The 18,211-nt window shown below is 40.4% G+C and overlaps 2 protein-coding genes across 9 annotated transcripts in view; one reads left to right on the forward strand and one right to left on the reverse strand.

Annotated features, from left to right (window-relative positions):
- Positions 1–7,805, reverse strand: part of LOC132387335 (echinoderm microtubule-associated protein-like 5) — a 199,617-nt gene extending 191,812 nt beyond the window's left edge. For 3 of the 8 annotated variants that reach the window (XM_059959719.1, XM_059959710.1, XM_059959701.1), the window contains exon 1: positions 7,370–7,802. In XM_059959719.1, coding sequence (XP_059815702.1) covers positions 7,370–7,566 — 197 coding nt within the window. In that variant the 5' untranslated portion in view covers positions 7,567–7,802. Of the gene's footprint in view, positions 1–7,369 lie in introns of all 8 variants that reach the window. The other 5 variants (XM_059959734.1, XM_059959729.1, XM_059959737.1 and 2 more) reach the window with 3 other exon arrangements.
- A 193-nt stretch (positions 7,806–7,998) lies between these two features.
- ttc8 (tetratricopeptide repeat domain 8) overlaps positions 7,999–18,211 on the forward strand; it is a 41,282-nt gene continuing 31,069 nt past the window's right edge. Inside the window, exons 1-3 of the mRNA XM_059959768.1 lie at positions 7,999–8,522; positions 8,854–8,948; positions 9,039–9,264. Of these exons, the coding sequence (XP_059815751.1) occupies positions 9,151–9,264 (114 nt within the window). The 5' untranslated portion in view covers positions 7,999–8,522; positions 8,854–8,948; positions 9,039–9,150. The remainder of the gene's footprint in view (positions 8,523–8,853; positions 8,949–9,038; positions 9,265–18,211) is intronic.

Here is an 18,211-nt window from a genome sequence, read left to right on the forward strand (position 1 = left end):
ATCTGGAATTGGCATCTCCAACAAGTCTCTGAACTGAAATTTCATCATTGTGCAGTTGTTTCAAATGATCAAGATATACAATCAGATCATCATCTTGCAATGCTATTTTAAGAGTGCCAGGGAAGGAAACTGCATGAATCCGTGATGTCTAATATTGCTGCTGTAACTACAGCCTCGTGCCATGTTTTATATGTATTTCAGCATGCACAGGTCAGCGGAGGGGAAACAGAACCAGTCTCCTGCTCCATTCTTGCTGCAGACGGCCCCACCCAGTTTGCAGTTTGTGATGTGGGGCGGGGTTCAGCGGAATGCCCTACAGAGTGTGAACAGCGATTTGAGCGTGCTCAAGCAGGAGCAGAGATAATGGTTGACATGCACACACAAAGCCATTTTGCTGCCTTACTTGCATGATCTAGCATATTTTCCAATTTTCCAATATTTTCCAAGGTTCCAATTTGTTATTTATATTTTTTAAATTGAGATACAGCATGGAATAAGCATTTCCTGCCCTTTGAACCGCAATGCCCAGTAATTCCCCCATTTAATCCTCGCCTAACCACAGAACAATTTACAATGACCAATTAAACTACCAACTGGTAAGTCTTTGGACTGTGGGAGGAAACTCTCACGATAACAGGGAGAACGCAAAAACTCCTTACAGACAGTGGTGAGGATTGAAGCTGGGTCACTGGTGCTGTAAAGCATTGTGCTAACCACTATACTACTGTGCCACCCCATATTACATATATTTGTTTCCTTTTTATTTATATATTTTAATAATATTTCATTAAAACAAAAAACTCATCATGGCCAAATCAGAAAATCCTAATCATTAAATGCCCTCATGATCTCTTCAGCTACCATCTGATCCAAGTGGCTTATCTGCCTTCAGATCTTTCAGTTTCCCAAGCACATTCTCCTTGGTAGTAGCAACTCCCTGTACTTCTGCCTACTGACTCTCTAATTTCTGGAATACTGCTACTGTCTTCCACAGTAAAGGCTGATGCAAAATCCTCATTAAGTTTATCCCTCATAACTACCTCTCCAGCATCATTTTCCACTCTTTTACTCATCTGAAAAACATTTTTGTATGCTCTTTTATATTATTGGTTAGATTATGTACTTTCATATTTCATTTTCTCTCTTTTGGCTTTTTTATTGGTTTTTAAAAACTTCTCAATCCAGTAACTTCCTACTAATTTGTTATATTATATGCCTCATTTATTTTCATGCTATCTTGGACTTCCCTTGCCAGCTATGGTGGTATCTTCCTCCCTTTAGAATACTTAATTATTGGGACGTATCAATCTTGCACCTTCCAATTTGATCCCAGAAACTCCAACCATTGCAGTTCTGCCATCATCCCTGCTAGTGTCCGATTCCAATCAACTTTGGTCAGCTCCTTTTTCATAACTCTAATTACATTTACCCCACCGTAATACTGATAAATCTAACTTTAACTTCTCCCTCTCAAACTGAGGGTAAATTCTGTCATATTGCAATCACTGTTGCCAATGGATTCCTTCATCTGAAGCACATCGTATCTGGTTTATTTCACAACACCCAATCCAGAATTGCCTTTCCCCTAGTGGGTTCAACCACAAGTTACTCTTTAAAAAAAAAATTAAAAGACTTCATAGGTATTCTACAAATTCCTTTTTTGGGATCCAACCCCAACCAGATTTTCCCAATCTTGCTGCATCTTGAAATCCTTCATGACTATCGTTATGTTGCCCTTTTCAAAGACAGTGGCAGTTCTTTATTGCCAAAGGCAAAATTGAAGCACTTGTGAGCATCTACGGTGTCTTCCCAACTCTTTTGTGATCACAAAGACCAGCCTTTAGCTAAATTTTATTCATTACACAAAATATCAAGAAACAACTGGAACTAGACATCTTGGTTATAAAGATTTGCACTCTAGGACCAGTGTATGTGGCTACCTAAGTTCTTCAGGGCACCGTCATAGATGCAACTATTTTTAATTGTTATATTAATAACATTCCTTTCATATATTCAGAAGTGGGATGTTGAATGTGTGGCTAAGCACAGCTCCAATGCCATATTCAAGTTTGCTGATTACACCACTGCCAGAGGCTGAATACTGGGGAGACTGAAAATCTGGCTGAGTGGTACCATAACAATTTCTTACTCAATGCCAGCAAGAGCAAGGACCTGATCATTGACTTTAGAAGAAGGAAGCCAGGGATCCATGAGCCAGTCCTCATCAGAGGCACAGAAGTGGAGAGTGTCAGCAACTTTAAATTCTTTGCTGTTGTCATTTTGTCCTGTGTCCTGGACAGCATGTAAGTGCAATTATGAAGAAAGCATGACAGTACCTCTATTTCCTTATGAGTTTGTGAAGATTCAGCATGACATCTAAAACTTTTGTAAATGTGCACTGGATAGTATATTAACTGGCTGCATCACAGACTGGTACGGAAACACAAATGTCCTTGAACAGAAAACCCTACAAAACATAGTTGATATGACCCAGTCCATCATGGGTAAAGCCCTCCCCATATTGAACATCTAGGTGGAGTGTTGTCACAGAAAAGTAGCATCCATCATCAAGAAGAGGGTACAAGGCCCAAGGCACTCACCACCAGGTTCAGGAAAAAGTATTATCCCTCAACCACCAGGGTCTTGAACCAAGGGGAATGAATACACTTACCTCGTCATTTAAATGTTCGCACAATCTATGGAATCATTTTCAAGGACTCTTCATCTCATGCTTTTGATATTTATTACTTGTTTGTTTATTATTATTTCTTTCTTTTTGTATTTACACAATTTGTTGCCTTTTACATTCTGGTTGAACTTCCAAGTTGAATTGGTCTTTAATTGATTCTGTTTATGGTTATTATTCTATTATGGATTTATTGAGTATTCCCACAAGAAAACAAATCTCAGGGTTGTACGTGGTGACATATGTACTTCAATTACAAATTTACTTTGAACTTAACAGTTATAGAACAATGGTCAATTAACTTGGCAAATCTTCAGAAAATGAAACAATGCTTGCATGCAGCAAGGCCTAGCCAACATACAGGTATGGACTAATTTGTATTAAGTAGCATGCATCATATAGGTGCCAGGCAATGATCACCTGTAAGGAAAAGCCTAACCACTTAGCCTCAACATTTAATTACAATCAACTGGTTACCACACCAAGATTCTGTGCCATGGCTGATCACACACATAAATACTTGGCTATAAGAACATGGAGGCTCTGCATCAAGTGGTTAATCTCCCAATTCTCCAAATTATTGTTGTCAAAAACCAAGTGTGACAAAAAGTACTCCACACTTCATTAAGAGAAGCCAACTCCAGTACTCAAGAAACTCTCTCCTAAACAAAGCAACTCACTTGATATTGACTCCTTTCACCTGTGGCACATCAGAAATGCAACATATACCATTTACAAAATACTTTGAAGTTGCTCGTTAAGTGCACAGTATCTCAAAAACCTAGAGCACCAGGTGCATGAGAATCCCCTCCAAGTCACACATCATCTTGAGAATTGCAAATGCAGGCAGATGGGACTGGATGGGTGTAAAGGCAGAGACTAAAAACTGCAGCAACAGTGGCAAGGGAGGTAGAGAAGCACCTATAGGACTGCTTTGAGTCTGTGGACTGGACAATATTCAGGGATTCATCTTCAAAACTGAATTAATATGCCATAGTTGTCACTGATTTCATCAAAACTTGTGCGGATGAGTGTGTATCTTCAAGAACATACTGGACATACCCAAATCAAAAGACACAGATGAAACAGGAGATTTGTAGTCTTCAGATTTGTACTGGAGTGGTGCCGCAGCAACAACCTGGCACTCAACGTCAGTAAGACAACAGAGCTGATTGTGGACTTCAGGAAGGGTAAGACAAAGGAACACACACCAATCCTCATAGAGTGATCAGAAGTGGAGAGGGTGAGCAGTTTCAAGTTCCTGTGTGTCAAGATCTCAATCTGGCACAACATATTGATGCAGTTATAAAGATAGCAAGACAGCAGCTATACTTCATTAGGAGTTTGAAGAGATTTGGTATGTCAACAAGGCATTCAAGACTTGTGATCCAGAACTATACAAAAAGTCCAGGTACGACCTACAGAAGGCTATTTTAAGAGTGAAAAATCAATTTCAGTTGAAGTTAGAGACAGAACTGGATGCACATCAGCTCTGGCAGGGTTGCAGGCCGTTACTTCCTACAAAGTGAAACCTAACATCGTGAATGGGAGTGATGCTTCACTCCCAGCTGAGTTCAATGCTTTTTATGCATGTTTTGAAAGGGAGAATAAAACTACACCCATGTGAATCCCTGCAGCATCTGATGATCCGGAGATCTCTATCTCAGAGATTGATGTCAGAACATCTTTCAAGAGCGTGAACCCTCGTAAGGCGTCAGGTCCTAATGATGTACCTGGTAGGGCACTGAAAAACTGTGTCAACCAATTAGTGGGAGTGTTCAAGGTCATTCTATCTCTCACTGCTGCAGTTGGTGGTTCCAACCTACTTCAAAAGGGCAATAATCATACCAATGCCCAAGAAGAGTAGGGTGAGATGCCTCAATTACCATCACCCAGTTTCACTCACATCCATTATGAAGTGCTTTGAGAGGTTTGTCATGGCTAGAATCAACTCCTGCCCAAGGACCAGGACCCATGCAATTTGATTATCATCTCAATTGGTCTAAGAAGATGCAATCTCACTGAATCTCCACTCAGACTTGGATCACCTGGACAATAACAACACTTACATCAGGCTGCTGTTTATTGATTACATCTCAGGTTCAACACAATCATATCCTCAGTTCTAATCAATAAGCTCCAAAACTTGGGCTCCATACCTTCCTCAGCAACCAGATCCTAGTCTTCCTCACCAGGAGATTACAGTCAGTGCAGATCAGATCAAAAATAACATTTCCTCCTTGCAGACAATCAACACTGGTGCATATCAAGGTTGTGAACTTAACTCACTACTCTACTCTCCCTGCAGCCACGACTATGTGGCTAGACATAGCTCCAGAACCCTCTATATTGATGACAGAATTTCAGATGGTGATGAAGAGTTGTACAGGAGCAAGAAAGATAATCTGCCTGAGTGGTGTTGCAACAACAACCTTGAACTCAAGGTCAGTAAGACCAAGGAATTGATTTTGGACTTCAGGAAGGGGAAGTAAGGGAGCACACAACAGTCCTCATTGAGGGATCAGCAGTGGTATGGGTGAGCAGTTTCAAGATCTTAGGTATTAACATCCTGGACTCAACATATTGATGCAATTATAAAGAAGGCATGGCAGTGGCTATATTTTATTAGCACATTGAGGATACTTGGTATATCACCAGAGACACTAAAATTTCTACTCATTACTATGGAGAACATTCAAACTGTCTGGAATGGAGGGGCAACTGCATAGGATTGGAAAGAGCTGTAGAAAGTGGTGTTGGATCTGTCTGTTTAATTCTTAGAGAAGAATTAGACTATTTAATTGTTATTTACTTTGCAGTTTAACAATTATCTACTTATATTTTAGGCAATTTTTATATGTATTCTCAAGTTTAATATGCCTCAAGTGGTCATACAAAATATAATTCTGGACAACTCTGGAAGCTTCTTTATCCTGCAGTATTGAATAAGTGTTATTTCATTAGTTAATTCTCATCTATGATTTGAATGGAATTTTCCTCATCTCTATTGTTACAAAACAGCCAAACACAAAGTAGTGTCAGCTTAATCTTTTTAAATCTTTAAATCTTAACTTTCTCTTCACTAACACATCTCTAGCACTGTCAGCTTTCCCCTAAAATGAGTATGAAGCAACAAGTTTTAGGCTTATTTCCTGACTTCTAAAAGAACCTTGAATCAAAACATTCTTTGGATTCCCCACAATAGAAACATTTTCTGTGCCTACCTTATCAAATCCTTATCATAATTAACCAGTATTATTAAGGTGGCAAATGGTTTGACAGGCATTTACAAAGGGGTGGGGCAATAGATGTAGAACTTACAAAAAAAATTTCAAAATTAATGGCAGAACCAAGTTCAAAAAGGTAGGCTAGGTATCAGGGTCATTTGGTGATTTTATCCTCTTCAAGCTTCAATTACATAATTCAGTGTGGCATTTATATCCTTCAGATAAAATTACACCCTTGTAATTTACCTGGCTTTAACCTGCCCGTACATATCCATGCCATCTGTTTCTTATGCCCAAAATTAATTTAATAAATTAAGCCAGGATGTACTAATACTGATTAGATAGTTTGCCTGGAAATTCATACTTTTATACAATTATAATAAGAAATAGAATTTCAATGATATTCAAAACATTACAAACATTATTCATCATCTATCCAAAATTTTTTTCCCAGAAACGATGTGAATGGATGAACCCGTCACACTAAGTGGCAGTCCATCTGTTGTTTATGATTCAACCTTTATAATTGGGATTCCGAACCAACCTTTCACACAAAGATATCCATGCACCACAGAATATTTTTAAAAATCCGATAAATTATACATGTCGTAAATTTTCTGTCTAACCAGGCTACAGCTTCAAGAGGAAATGCAGTACACTCATTTATTAAACAAAGGTTTGGGTTCCGCGGTTCGGGTTCTGAAACGCTCCAGTAATACAAACCACCCGCATGTATAAAACAGCATCACCTGACGTTCAACTAACAGCTCGCGTTAAAGCAAAGGTTTTCTGTACTATTGGTTTCGTTCTAGTGAAGGTTTTCTTTAACTTAATGATTTCAATTCCACGTTTAAAATAAACTATCTCTGGCCATGCACATAAGAATGTTATAAAATACACACACGCCAGAGCTTAAATTTAGGTTCTAATCACTTGAAACACCTAGCAATAATAAGTTTGAATGTTTTATAGGCCTTACGATAATCTTAATTTGTAATTTGGACCAAACTATTCAATCGATTGCTTTGTTTTCATTTTGTTTCAATAATCGCAAAACTGTCCCCTTTCAATTTGTAGAACTTAATTAGTTGTATTTATGCCGAATAGGGGGAAATCCAATTAAAATATTTCAGCTAACATTACATTACACCGTACCTTTATAAACGACTTCTTTCCGATCACTTTTATAAGATTAAGAAGGAAGCGGAGTATTAAACATTCTTTTTTGGTTTCAAATTAGAGTCAACTTGAATTTTGAGTGTGTATGAAGCTTTTTTTTGCCGAAAGTAACTTGCCAGATTTACAGACTCAAGGGCGCATTTTACCTATCAATGCATTACAAACAGATAACGGGAACCGGGAGCAACCAGCGCGCATAATCAACATAAACGACATCTACTTAATAAGAGATTGACCTCGGTGTTTAACTATTATTTTAAAATAAAAAGTAAAATACCTGATTACATCATCGTTATGACCCAGAAAGAATTTTTGTTTATGCTCCCGTGTGTTATAAACCACCCCAACACCTGCAACGAAATAAACGATTTCCTTGGAAGCAGTATAGTAGAGGTTGTTTCGGCACTGGTGTCCCCGGTAGCCATAGACCCACTCCAGCCGTAGATGACAAATGGGTGCCGCTCCATCAGCCATATCGGGCACCTCCCACTCCCAAAGCAAAGCGCTGTCCTCAACTCGGCACCCGATGATCTCCTCTTCCCAACCTTGGCCGTCCTCCCTCCCTCCCTCGCTCGCTCGCAGTCTGCACCGGGGTATTCAACAGCTGTCATGCATTCCTTTCCCACTCCCACAAACACCGAGAGCCTCCTGCCAACACAACTACAAACCCCCGCCGTCCACAGGTGAGCGAACCGCTCTGGCACCTCCAGCCTCCGCGCGTGCGCGGCCACGGCGGAGGCTCGGCGCCCGTCAGATGGACGTCGCTCCTGACCAATGGGGACTTGAAGCGTCGTGTCAATCATCCTTGACGTCATGCATTCGGCTGCGTGAATCCCTCAGAACTCGCTTTTGCCATTCGTAAAGTAAGGCGGGAGGTTGTAGGAAATAGGGTTTGACTATTAGCGCAGCATTTAACTTATGGAATGGCAATCATTATGGATCTTAAAATCTGAAACTAAATAAGCAAATTCTGAAAAGAGAAAGTTGGACTATAATATTTGGGAGAAAAGGTCGACTTTTCATATTTATACCCTAGTTCGGGCTAAGGGAATGTCGACTATCTTTTTATTTCCATAGATGCTGCCCGACTTGCTGAGTTCCTACAGAACTTTGTGTGTGTTGCACTGGATTTCCAGCACCTGCAGAGTTTCTCGTTTTCAGGGTTATAAATGTTAATTCCGTTTCCTCTGTAGTCGATACCCGATTTCTTTAATGTTTTCACCGTTCCCATTTCAGATTTCTAGTCTGACTTTGCTATTTTTGCCTTTTGTTATTATTAAGTGTTGAAGACTCTGTTTAACATTTTAAAAGCTTATTTGAACCCAGAAGTAATATTTCTACACCCAGTCTTGAAAAAGGGTCTCGGCCCGAAACGACGACTGCTTATTCATTTCCAAAGATGTCATCTCACCTGCCGAGTTGCTTCAGAGGTGTGTGTGAGTGTCTTTGGACTTGCCGCATATGCAAAACTTATAACATCCATGATTTATTGTCTTTGGCTGCTAAAACAGCATATTAATCCTAAATTACCACAAAATACGGTATATTGGAAAAGAACACCGTCTTGCTGAAAAATTGTTCCTCTGGTCGTTATATAACCATGGATATTTATAAAACGTGTCTTGACATTGATGCTTGAAAGTAATATTACTTGAACAATTGTGCTAATTATCGATAATATTACATTTTTGTGTATATTTTAAAATACACCGTGCTAATGTGTACAGCTTAGGTCAATGAATGATCGTTGTTTCTTGACAGGATGATTGGCAGCAAACAAAGCGGTTGAAGGTCGTAGGCATGACCATGTTTCTCATGTTGCCAACGACTGAGATATAATTATGAAACAGAAGGGGGTAAGTTATGGCGTGATTTAAAACGATGACCGTATTTTCTCACGAATGTCGCTGATGGGTAACTGCACTCACTCTTCGGTTGTTTGTCAGGCGCTTGCGGAGACACCATGGCCGCTGTGAAGGCCCAGGGATGCGTTGCTGGGAGTGACGGCAGGAACGCCGCGGCCGCCATTCGGTCCCGCTGCCTGAGGTGGTGATTCCGATGGGTTTGGATATGGATCCCATGTTCTTGGCCTGGAGTTATTTCAGGAGGCGGAAGTTCCAGTTATGCGCCGATATCTGCACGCAGCTCCTGGAGGAAAACGCGTATGACCAGGTAGAGAGAGACCCCCGTTTGTTGTGATTCAGGATTGCTTTATAATTCACAGCAAATGATATTTTCTGTTTCTGTAATCGATATTTCGAAAATTGCGCGCAAGCACAGCTGATCGATTAACCTTCAGGGATTTCAAGTGTTTCCTGCGTGGTAATTATTCTGGTAAACTAATTGAAATACAACGATATGTCGTTTTGTACAAGAATCTCGGAACTTCATTCAGACGTCTCCTTTAAAAAGGACGATCAGATTATAAATTTCTATCATTCGCCTTCTAAGTAGTGTACACACTGACCTTTGTTAAGTAATACAGTATCAGTTGTCACTCATGTAGCGGTCATGTTAATACACGGTGCTGGTGCTCCTTTGCGAAGTAACGATTATAGCAATAACATCCTCAAATTAAAAATGAACTAATTTAAACTGTTTGGGTTAGTTACTAATTTAAACATTTTACTTGGTGCAAGTAATTGTTTTGTAAAAGGTCAGTTACTCAAATTTTACAACTTATGGAAATCAATGATTTCTCCAATTTATTCCTTTGTATGTCTAATTCTCACTTGTACTATGTTGTATTTCATAAGTTATTAAAATGTTTTTCTTAATAAATCACTTAATGTAAGTATACAGTCATTACATGGCAATTGGTTAGGATAATGAATGGAATGACGAATTTTATTCCTCTGCTGAATTGAAAATCATGGAATTGAAGGTTAAATATTGTCAATTCAATGCTTAATTTCTGAATAAAGAGGCAATCTTGAAAAGATGAAAATATCTTTTTATTTATTTATTCATAGGCTGTTGGTATTTGTTTAAAATGTCAAAACAAAACAGAAAATACTTGTTTCTAATTGCCCTGAACTGGGTGATTTGCCATGCCTTTTTACAGGCAGTTAACTATATTGACTATGAACTTTGAAAGTTTAGTTTTTAGGTTAATGCTGTGTTATTTTCAGTTTATAGATGGGGCAATGTTTTAAAAGTCAGACTAAATCTATAATAAATTGGTTTGTTAAAGTTGATATATTTGGGTAATTTCATATAACGTGGTTCAAGGACAGGAACTGGTATCTAATCAAAGCATTTTTTTTTACTAAAAATAAACTTCAGATCCGGAAGATTGAACAAAAAGGAGAGAAATTCTACAACACTCACTAGAAATGAACAATGTTATTATGATATAAGGTCATTGACTTGAAGCATTGAAATATCACTCTGGTTGGAGGAACAAACCTTGTATTCCATCTGGGTATCCTCCAACCAGATGGCATGAACATCGATTTCTAGAACTTGTGGTAAAGCCCCACCCCTTCACCATTCCCCATTCCCTTTTCTCTCTCTCACTTTATCTCCTTGCCCACTCATCGCCTCCCTCTGGTGCTCCTCCCCCCTTTTCTTCCATGGCCTTCTATTCTCTCCTGTCGGACACTCCCTTCTCCAGCCCTGTATCTCTTTCACCAATCAAGTTCCCATCTCTTTACTTTATCCCTCCTCCCAATTTCACCTATCACCTTATGTTTCTCTTCCCCCACCCCACCTTTCAAATCTACTAATTTTCTTTTTCTCCATTCCTGCTCTCGGCCCAAAACTTTGACTGTACTTTTTTCCCATAGATGGTGCCTCCTGAGTTCCTCCAGCATTTTGTGTGTGTTGGTGGATTTGTGGTGTTCCTGGCATTTTCTCTGTAGAATTGGTGGGAAACGTTCTTCTAGAGCACCGTGATGTTTTAGATACCTTGATAAAGTTGGCATAAGAATTCTAGAAAATCATTTGGTATATTATGTTCAGGAGAAGTCCCTGGTAATATCTCATAAGGAAATGGAATATTGGGCTATTTTTCTGTATTGAGATGGGGTTAATTCATAATCTCATAGTCAGTGATCCTTTGGAATTGGAATGATGGAGAAGTAATTGGTGTAATAGAATGGTAAAGTGAGCTTTAGAGTAACACACTGAAGTTGGAAATTGGAGTTCTAAACTAATTTCAGATTTCAGAGGTATGAGGAATAATTTAGCTAAAGGAGATTAGAGAAATTAGATTTTAAACATTCACCATTATAGATCATTGAAATTTTTCAACAAGGTGTTTTTTTTAGGGAAAAGAAAATTTATGGCATCTTTTGTAGCAGGATACCCAAAGGGGGTTCAAGGAAAAATAATAATATGTGGTGACATGTATGTACTCTGATAATAAATTTTACTTTGACTTTTGACTGATTTTTGAATTGTTAAGGAACAAATTTAGCAGCAATTTGTACAGAAAAGTATCAGGCCACACTAAGGAAGCTGAAAGCTAGGTCGGAACGTTGGGTTGTGGTGTCATAGAGGAGGGAAGAGAAATTAAGAAATTTAATAAATTCTCGAGCTTGGCAGCAGAAGGCATAGCCACTTATGTTGAAGTGTTGCTTGAAGATAAGAAATGGAACAAAGTAAACAGGGTACGTTCAGGGAGCAGTTTCTCAGAAAGACGGCATCCTCAATGTTCAGCACCTAGGGCATGCCCTTTTCTTACTGTTACCATTAGGTAGCAGGTACGGAAGCCTGAAGGCACACACTCAGTGATTCAGGAACAGCTTCTTCCCCTCTGCCATCCAATTCCTAAATGGACATTGAAGCTTTTGACACTAGCTCACTTTTTTATATACAGTAGTTCTGTTTTTGCACATTTTTATTCTATTCAATACACGTATTTGATTTACTTGTTTATTTATTATGTTTTATTTTATTTATTATTTTTTTCTCTCTGCTAGATTATGTATTGGATTGAACTGCTGCTGCTAAGTTAACAAATTTCATGTCACGTGCCAGTGATAATAAAGCTGATTCTGAGTCTGAGATGCAAAGTGTTCCCCTACGCAAACCTCTGTCGCTTGCTCTGTCTCATTCCCTAATAGTAGATCAAGTATCGCAGTTTCATGTTGGAACTTCTATATACTGATTAAGGAAACTTTCCTGAACACATTTGACAAATTCTGTACTATCTAGTCCTTTTACAGTTTGAGAGTCCCAGTCAATATGTGGAAACTTAAAATCATCTACCATAACAACCTTGTGCTTCTTGCAACTGTCTATGATCTCTCTGCAAATTTGTTCCTCTAAATCCCTCGGACTGTTGGGTGGTCTGTAGTACAGCCCCATGAACATGGTCATACCTACCTTATTTCTCAGTTCCACCCAAAACGCCTCACTAGATGAGCTCTCCAGTCTGTCCTGACTGAGCACTGCTGTGATATTTTCCCTGACCCTTCCTCCTTTAGTCCCTCCCACTCTGTTGCAACTGAACCCCGGAATATTAAGGCAACACACACAAAATGCTGGTGGAACGCAACAGGTCAGGCAGCATCTATAGGGAGAAGCGCTTTTGATGTTTCATACCAAGACCCTTCGTCAGGACTACAATGACTCAGGACTTCTCCCTATAGATGCTGCCTGACCTGCTGTGTTCCACCAGCATTTTGTGTGTGTTGCTTGAATTTCCAGTATCTGCAGATTTCCTCGTTTTTGCCCGGAATATTGAGATGCAGGTCGCCCCCCCCCCCCCTTGCAACCAAAGTCTTATTAATGGCTACAATCTCATAATTCAGGTGTTAATCTATGCCTGAGCTCACCTGCCTTTTCTATGATACTTTTTGCATTGAAATATATGCAGCTCAGGACATTAGTTACACCTTGATCAACCTTTTGGTTCCTGACTGAGGCTTTAACAACATCTATCCACAGCCTCTCAACTAACTCTGGCTCCCATTCCCCTTGCAACTGTAGTTTTAACAAGACTCGCCTTCACTGGAGGAGGACCCAATGATCCAAAAATCTTATGCCCTACCTCTTACACCAATTCCTTAGCCACGTGTTAAATTGTATAATCTTCCTATTTCTGGCTCACTAGCAAGTGGCACAATTGGCAATTCTGAGATCACAACTCTGGAGGTCCTGCCCTTTAACTTAGCACCTAACTCCCTGAATTCCCTTTGCAGAACCTTGTCACTCATCCTACCCATGTCATTGGTACCTACGTGGACCATGACTCTGTTCACCCTCTCACTAATGAATACTGAGGACTCAATCTGAAATGACCCTGGCGCCTGGGAAACAACATGCCATCTGGGAATCTTGTTCTTGTCTATAGACCCTCCTTTCTGTTCCCCGAACTAACGAATCCTCCATCACCACAGCTCGCCTCTTCTTCCTCCACTTCCCTTCTGAATCGTAGTGTCAAACTCAGGTGCCAGAGACCTGACTGCTGTGATTTTCCTCTGCTGGGTCATCCTGCCATCTCCCACAACAGCGCCCCCCCCCCACCCAACAGTATCCAAAGTGATGTACCTATTGTTGAGGGGGATGGCCACAGGAGTACTCTGCACTGGCTGTTCAACCCCTTTCCCCTTGCTGACCGTCACCCAGTTTCCTGTGTCCTGCACCTTGGGTGTAGCTATCTCTCTATCGAGTGGCAAACCAGAACATCTGCAGATGTTGGAACTCCAAGCAATACACACAAACAAAATGCTGGAGAACCTCAGCAGGCCAGGCAGAATCTATGGAAAAATGTTCAGTCAACATTTCAGGGTGAGTGGTGCTAGAAAGTTTTTGAACCCTGTAGAATTTTCACTATTTTTCCATAAAAATGACCTAAAATGTGATCAGATCTTCATGTAAGTTCTAAAACTAGATGAAGAGAATCCAATTAAATAAATAACAAAAACATAATACTTGTTCATTTTTTCATTGAGAAATATTATCCAATATCACATGTAGTTTTTGGAAAAAGTATGTGGACTTTTGCTTTCAGTAACTGATATGACCCCCCCCCCCCCAACCATACAGCAATAAATTTAACTAAATGTCCAAATATTTCCGGTAACTGTTGATCAGTCTTGCACGTCGGCTTGGAAGAATTTTAGGCCATTTCTCCTTACAAAACTGCTTCAACTCTGGGATGTCAGTGGGCTCCCTTGCATGAACTGCTTGCTTCAGGTCCTTCCACAACATTTCTATAGGATTATTGTCAGGACATTGACTTAGCCATTCCAAAACACGAATTTTCTTGTTTTTAATCCACTCTATTGATTTACTCTTGTCTTTTGGATCATTGTCTTGTTGCATTATCCAACTTCTATTAAGTTTCAGCTGACAGACTACTACCCTGACATTCTCCTGTAAAATGTCTTGATACAATTTTGAATTCATTGTTCCCTCGACAATTACAAGCTGTCCATGCCCTGAGGCAGCAAAGCAGCCCCAAACCATGATGCTGCTTCCATCATGCTTCACAGTTGGGACGGACTAACAGTTTTGGTGTTAGTGTGCAGTGCCCTTTTTCCTCCAAACATAACAATGTACATTTGTCTCATCTGTCCATAGAACATTGTCCCAGAAGTGTTGTAGAACATCCAGGTGGTCTTTTACAAACTTGAGACATGTCGCAGTGTCAACAGGGACACTGGAGGTTTCCCTGCCTTCCCATTTCACACAAGAGGAGCATTCCACTAACCTGCCTGGCCCCTCTATTGTTCCAACTGAGCAAATATAAAGAAAGAAGAACAATAAATTGTGGGGAGGGGAGGGGAGGGGGTTGAACCTTATACGTACAGTTTTTTTGCATTCTCCTACTGAAGCCTCACCTTGATGAAGCCTCAAAATCTGCACTCTAACTGACTACTCCAACAATGGCCGCTCCACTTGCCCCTGTCTTTCTTTAATCTGTTCTTGCCAATCAATCCCAAACATTAATTGGCTGCTGCTCAAAGCTCCATTGGTTAATGCTGTGAATTGCTGCCTTTTCTACTCAATTGTCTTCTCAGGTTTTAGGTCTCTCTGATTGAGCTCTGCTTGAAGCTCACCCTTATGTGTTCACCCTGCTGAAGGAAACTCACACATTGGCCTCAAAAACTAAAATGATATGGTCATCGGGGGATGTGGGAGTTCATGAAGGTGCCTCCATGTTCTGATGGTCAAAGCAAACATTAAAGGGATTGAGCTCATCTGGGAACAAAGCCTTGTCGTCACCTGTGTTGCTTGAATTCACTTTGTATGAGGTGATAGCATTCAAGCCCTGCATCATTCAGTGCTCAAATTGCCACTTGATATGTGAGATGGCTTTCTGGAGATTGAACCTGGACCACTTGAATCTTACTTGGTCACCAGACTGGAACACCATTGTTCTAGTAGTAGTGAATAGTAGTGAGGTTGGGGATGGCATTAAACAGGAAATTAGAAATGCATGCAATAAAAGAACAGTAGTTGTAATGGGTGACTTCAATCTACATATAGATTGGGTGAACCAAATTGGTAAGGGTGCTGAGGAAGAGGATTTCTTGGAATGTATGCGGGATGGTTTTCTGAACCAACATGTCGAGGAACGAACTAGAGAGCAGGCCATTCTAGATTGGGTATTGAGCAATGAGGAAGGGTTAGTTAGCAATCTTGACGTGCGAGGCCCCTTGGGAAAGAGTGACCATAATATGGAGATGAGATGGAGAGTGACATAGTTAATTCAGAAACAAAGGTTCTGAACTTAAAGAAGGATAACTTTGAAGGTGTGAGACGTGAATTAGCTAAGATAGACTGGCAAATGATACTTAAAGGATTGACGGTGGATATGCAATGGCAAGCATTTAAAGATCGCATGGATGAACTACAACAATTGTTCATCCCAGTTTGGCAAAAGAATAAACCAGGGAAGGTAGTGCACCCGTGGCTGACAAGGGAAATTAGGGATAGTATCAAGTTCAAAGAAGAAACATATAAATTAGCAAAAAAAAAGCGGCACACCTGAGGACTGGGAGAAATTCAGAGACCAGCAGAGGAGGACAAAGGGCTTAATTAGGAAAGGGAAAAAAGATTGAGAGAAAGCTGGCAGGGAACATAAAAACTGTCTGTAAAAGCTTTTATAGATAAGTGAAAAGAAAAAAAGATTGGTCAAGACAAATGTAGGTCCTTTACAGTCAGAAACAGCTGAATTGATCATTGGGAACAAAGACATGGCAGACCAATTGAATAACTACTTTGGTTCTGTCTTCACTAAGGAGGACATAAATAATCTTCCGGAAATAGTAAGGGACTGAGGGTCTAGTGAGATGGAGGAACTGAGGGAAATACATGTTAGTAGGGAAGTGGTGTTAGGTAAATTGAAGGGATTAAAGGCAGATAAATCCCCAGGGCCAGATTGTCTGCATCCCAGAGTGCTTAAGGAAGTAGCCCAAGAAATAGTGGATGCATTAGTGATAATTTTTTCAAAACTCCTTAGATTCTGGATTAGTTCCTGAGGATTGGAGGGTGGCTAATGTAACCCCACTTTTTTTAAAAAAAAGGAGGGAGAGAGAAACCGGGGAATTATAGACCAATTAGTCTGACATCGGTGGTGGGGAAAATGCTAGAGTCGGTTGTCAAAGATGTGATAACAGCACATTTGGAAAGAGGTGAACTCATTGGACAAAGTCAGCATGAATTTGTGAAAGGAAAATCATGTCTGACGAATCTTATAGAATTTTTTGAAGATGTAACTAGTAGAGTGGATAGGGGAGAGCCAGTGGATGTGGTATATTTAGATTTTCAAAAGGCTTTTGACAAGGTCCCACACCGGAGATTAGTGTGCAAACTTAAAACACACAGTATTGGGGGTATGGTATTGATGTGGATAGAGAATTGGTTGGCAGACAGGAAGCAAAGAGTGGGAGTAAATGGGACCTTTTCAGAATGGCAGGCAGTGACTAGTGGGGTACCGCAAGGCTCAGTGCTGGGACCCCAGTTGTTTACAATATATATTAATGATTTAGACGAGGGAATTAAATGCAGCATCTCCAAGTTTGCAGATGACACGAAGCTGGGCGGCGGTGTTAGCTGTGAGGAGGATGCAGGGTGACTTGGATAGGTTAGGTGAGTGGGCAAATTCATGGCAGATGCAACTTAATGTGGATAAATGTGAGGTTATCCACTTTGGTTGCAAGAACAGGAGAACAGATTATTATCTGAACGGTGGCCGATTAGGAAAAAGGAAGATGCAATGAGACCTGGGTGTCATTGTACGCCAGTCATTGAAGGTGGGCATGCAGGTACAGCAGACGGTGAAAAAGGCAAATGGTATGTTGGCATTGATAGCAAAAGGATTTGAGCACAGGAGCAGGGAGGTTCTACTGCAGTTGTACAAGGCCTTGGTGAGACCGCACCTAGAATATTGTGTGCAGTTTTGGTCTCCTAATCTGAGGAAAGACATTCTTGCCATAGAGGGAGTACAGAGAAGGTTCCCCAGATTGATTCCTGGGATGGCAGGACTTTCATATGAAGAAAGATTGGATCGACTAGGCTTATACTCACTGGAATTTAGAAGATTGAGAGGGGATCTTATTGAAATGTATAAAATTCTAAAGGGATTGGACAGGCTAGATGCAGGAAGATTGTTTCCGATGTTGGGGAAGTCCAGAATGAGGGGTCACAATTTAAGGATAAAGGGGAAGCCTTTTAGGACCGAGATGAGGAAAAACTTCTTCTCACAGAGAGTGGTGAATCTGTGGAATTCTCTGCCACAGGAAACAGTTGAGGTTTGTTCATTGGCTATATTTAAGAGGAAGTTAGATATAGCCCTTGTGGCTAAAGGGATCGGGGGTATGGAGAGAAAGCAAATACAGGGTTCTGAGTTGGATGATCAGCCATGATCATACTGAATGGTGGTGCAGGCTCAAAGGGCCGAATGGCCTACTCCTGCACCTATTTTCTATGTTTCTGGCCACCAGCAGATTATGGATCTCATTGTTCTTTAGGAGTCCTGGTCCTCTAAGGAACACACTGAATGATTTTGTGGAGAGACTATCATCCGAACATCCTTTAGTGATTGAAGTTTGGTTTGGAATTGCCACTTTGCATGTAAAAATGGCTTTCCAGAAGTCGTACCTGGACCTCTTAAATTTTATTTGGTCGCCAGATCTGAATGCCACTGATCTGGTCCTCAGCA

Source organism: Hypanus sabinus, chromosome 2 (assembly GCF_030144855.1).
Source record: "Hypanus sabinus isolate sHypSab1 chromosome 2, sHypSab1.hap1, whole genome shotgun sequence".
Classification (NCBI taxonomy): domain Eukaryota; kingdom Metazoa; phylum Chordata; class Chondrichthyes; order Myliobatiformes; family Dasyatidae; genus Hypanus; species Hypanus sabinus.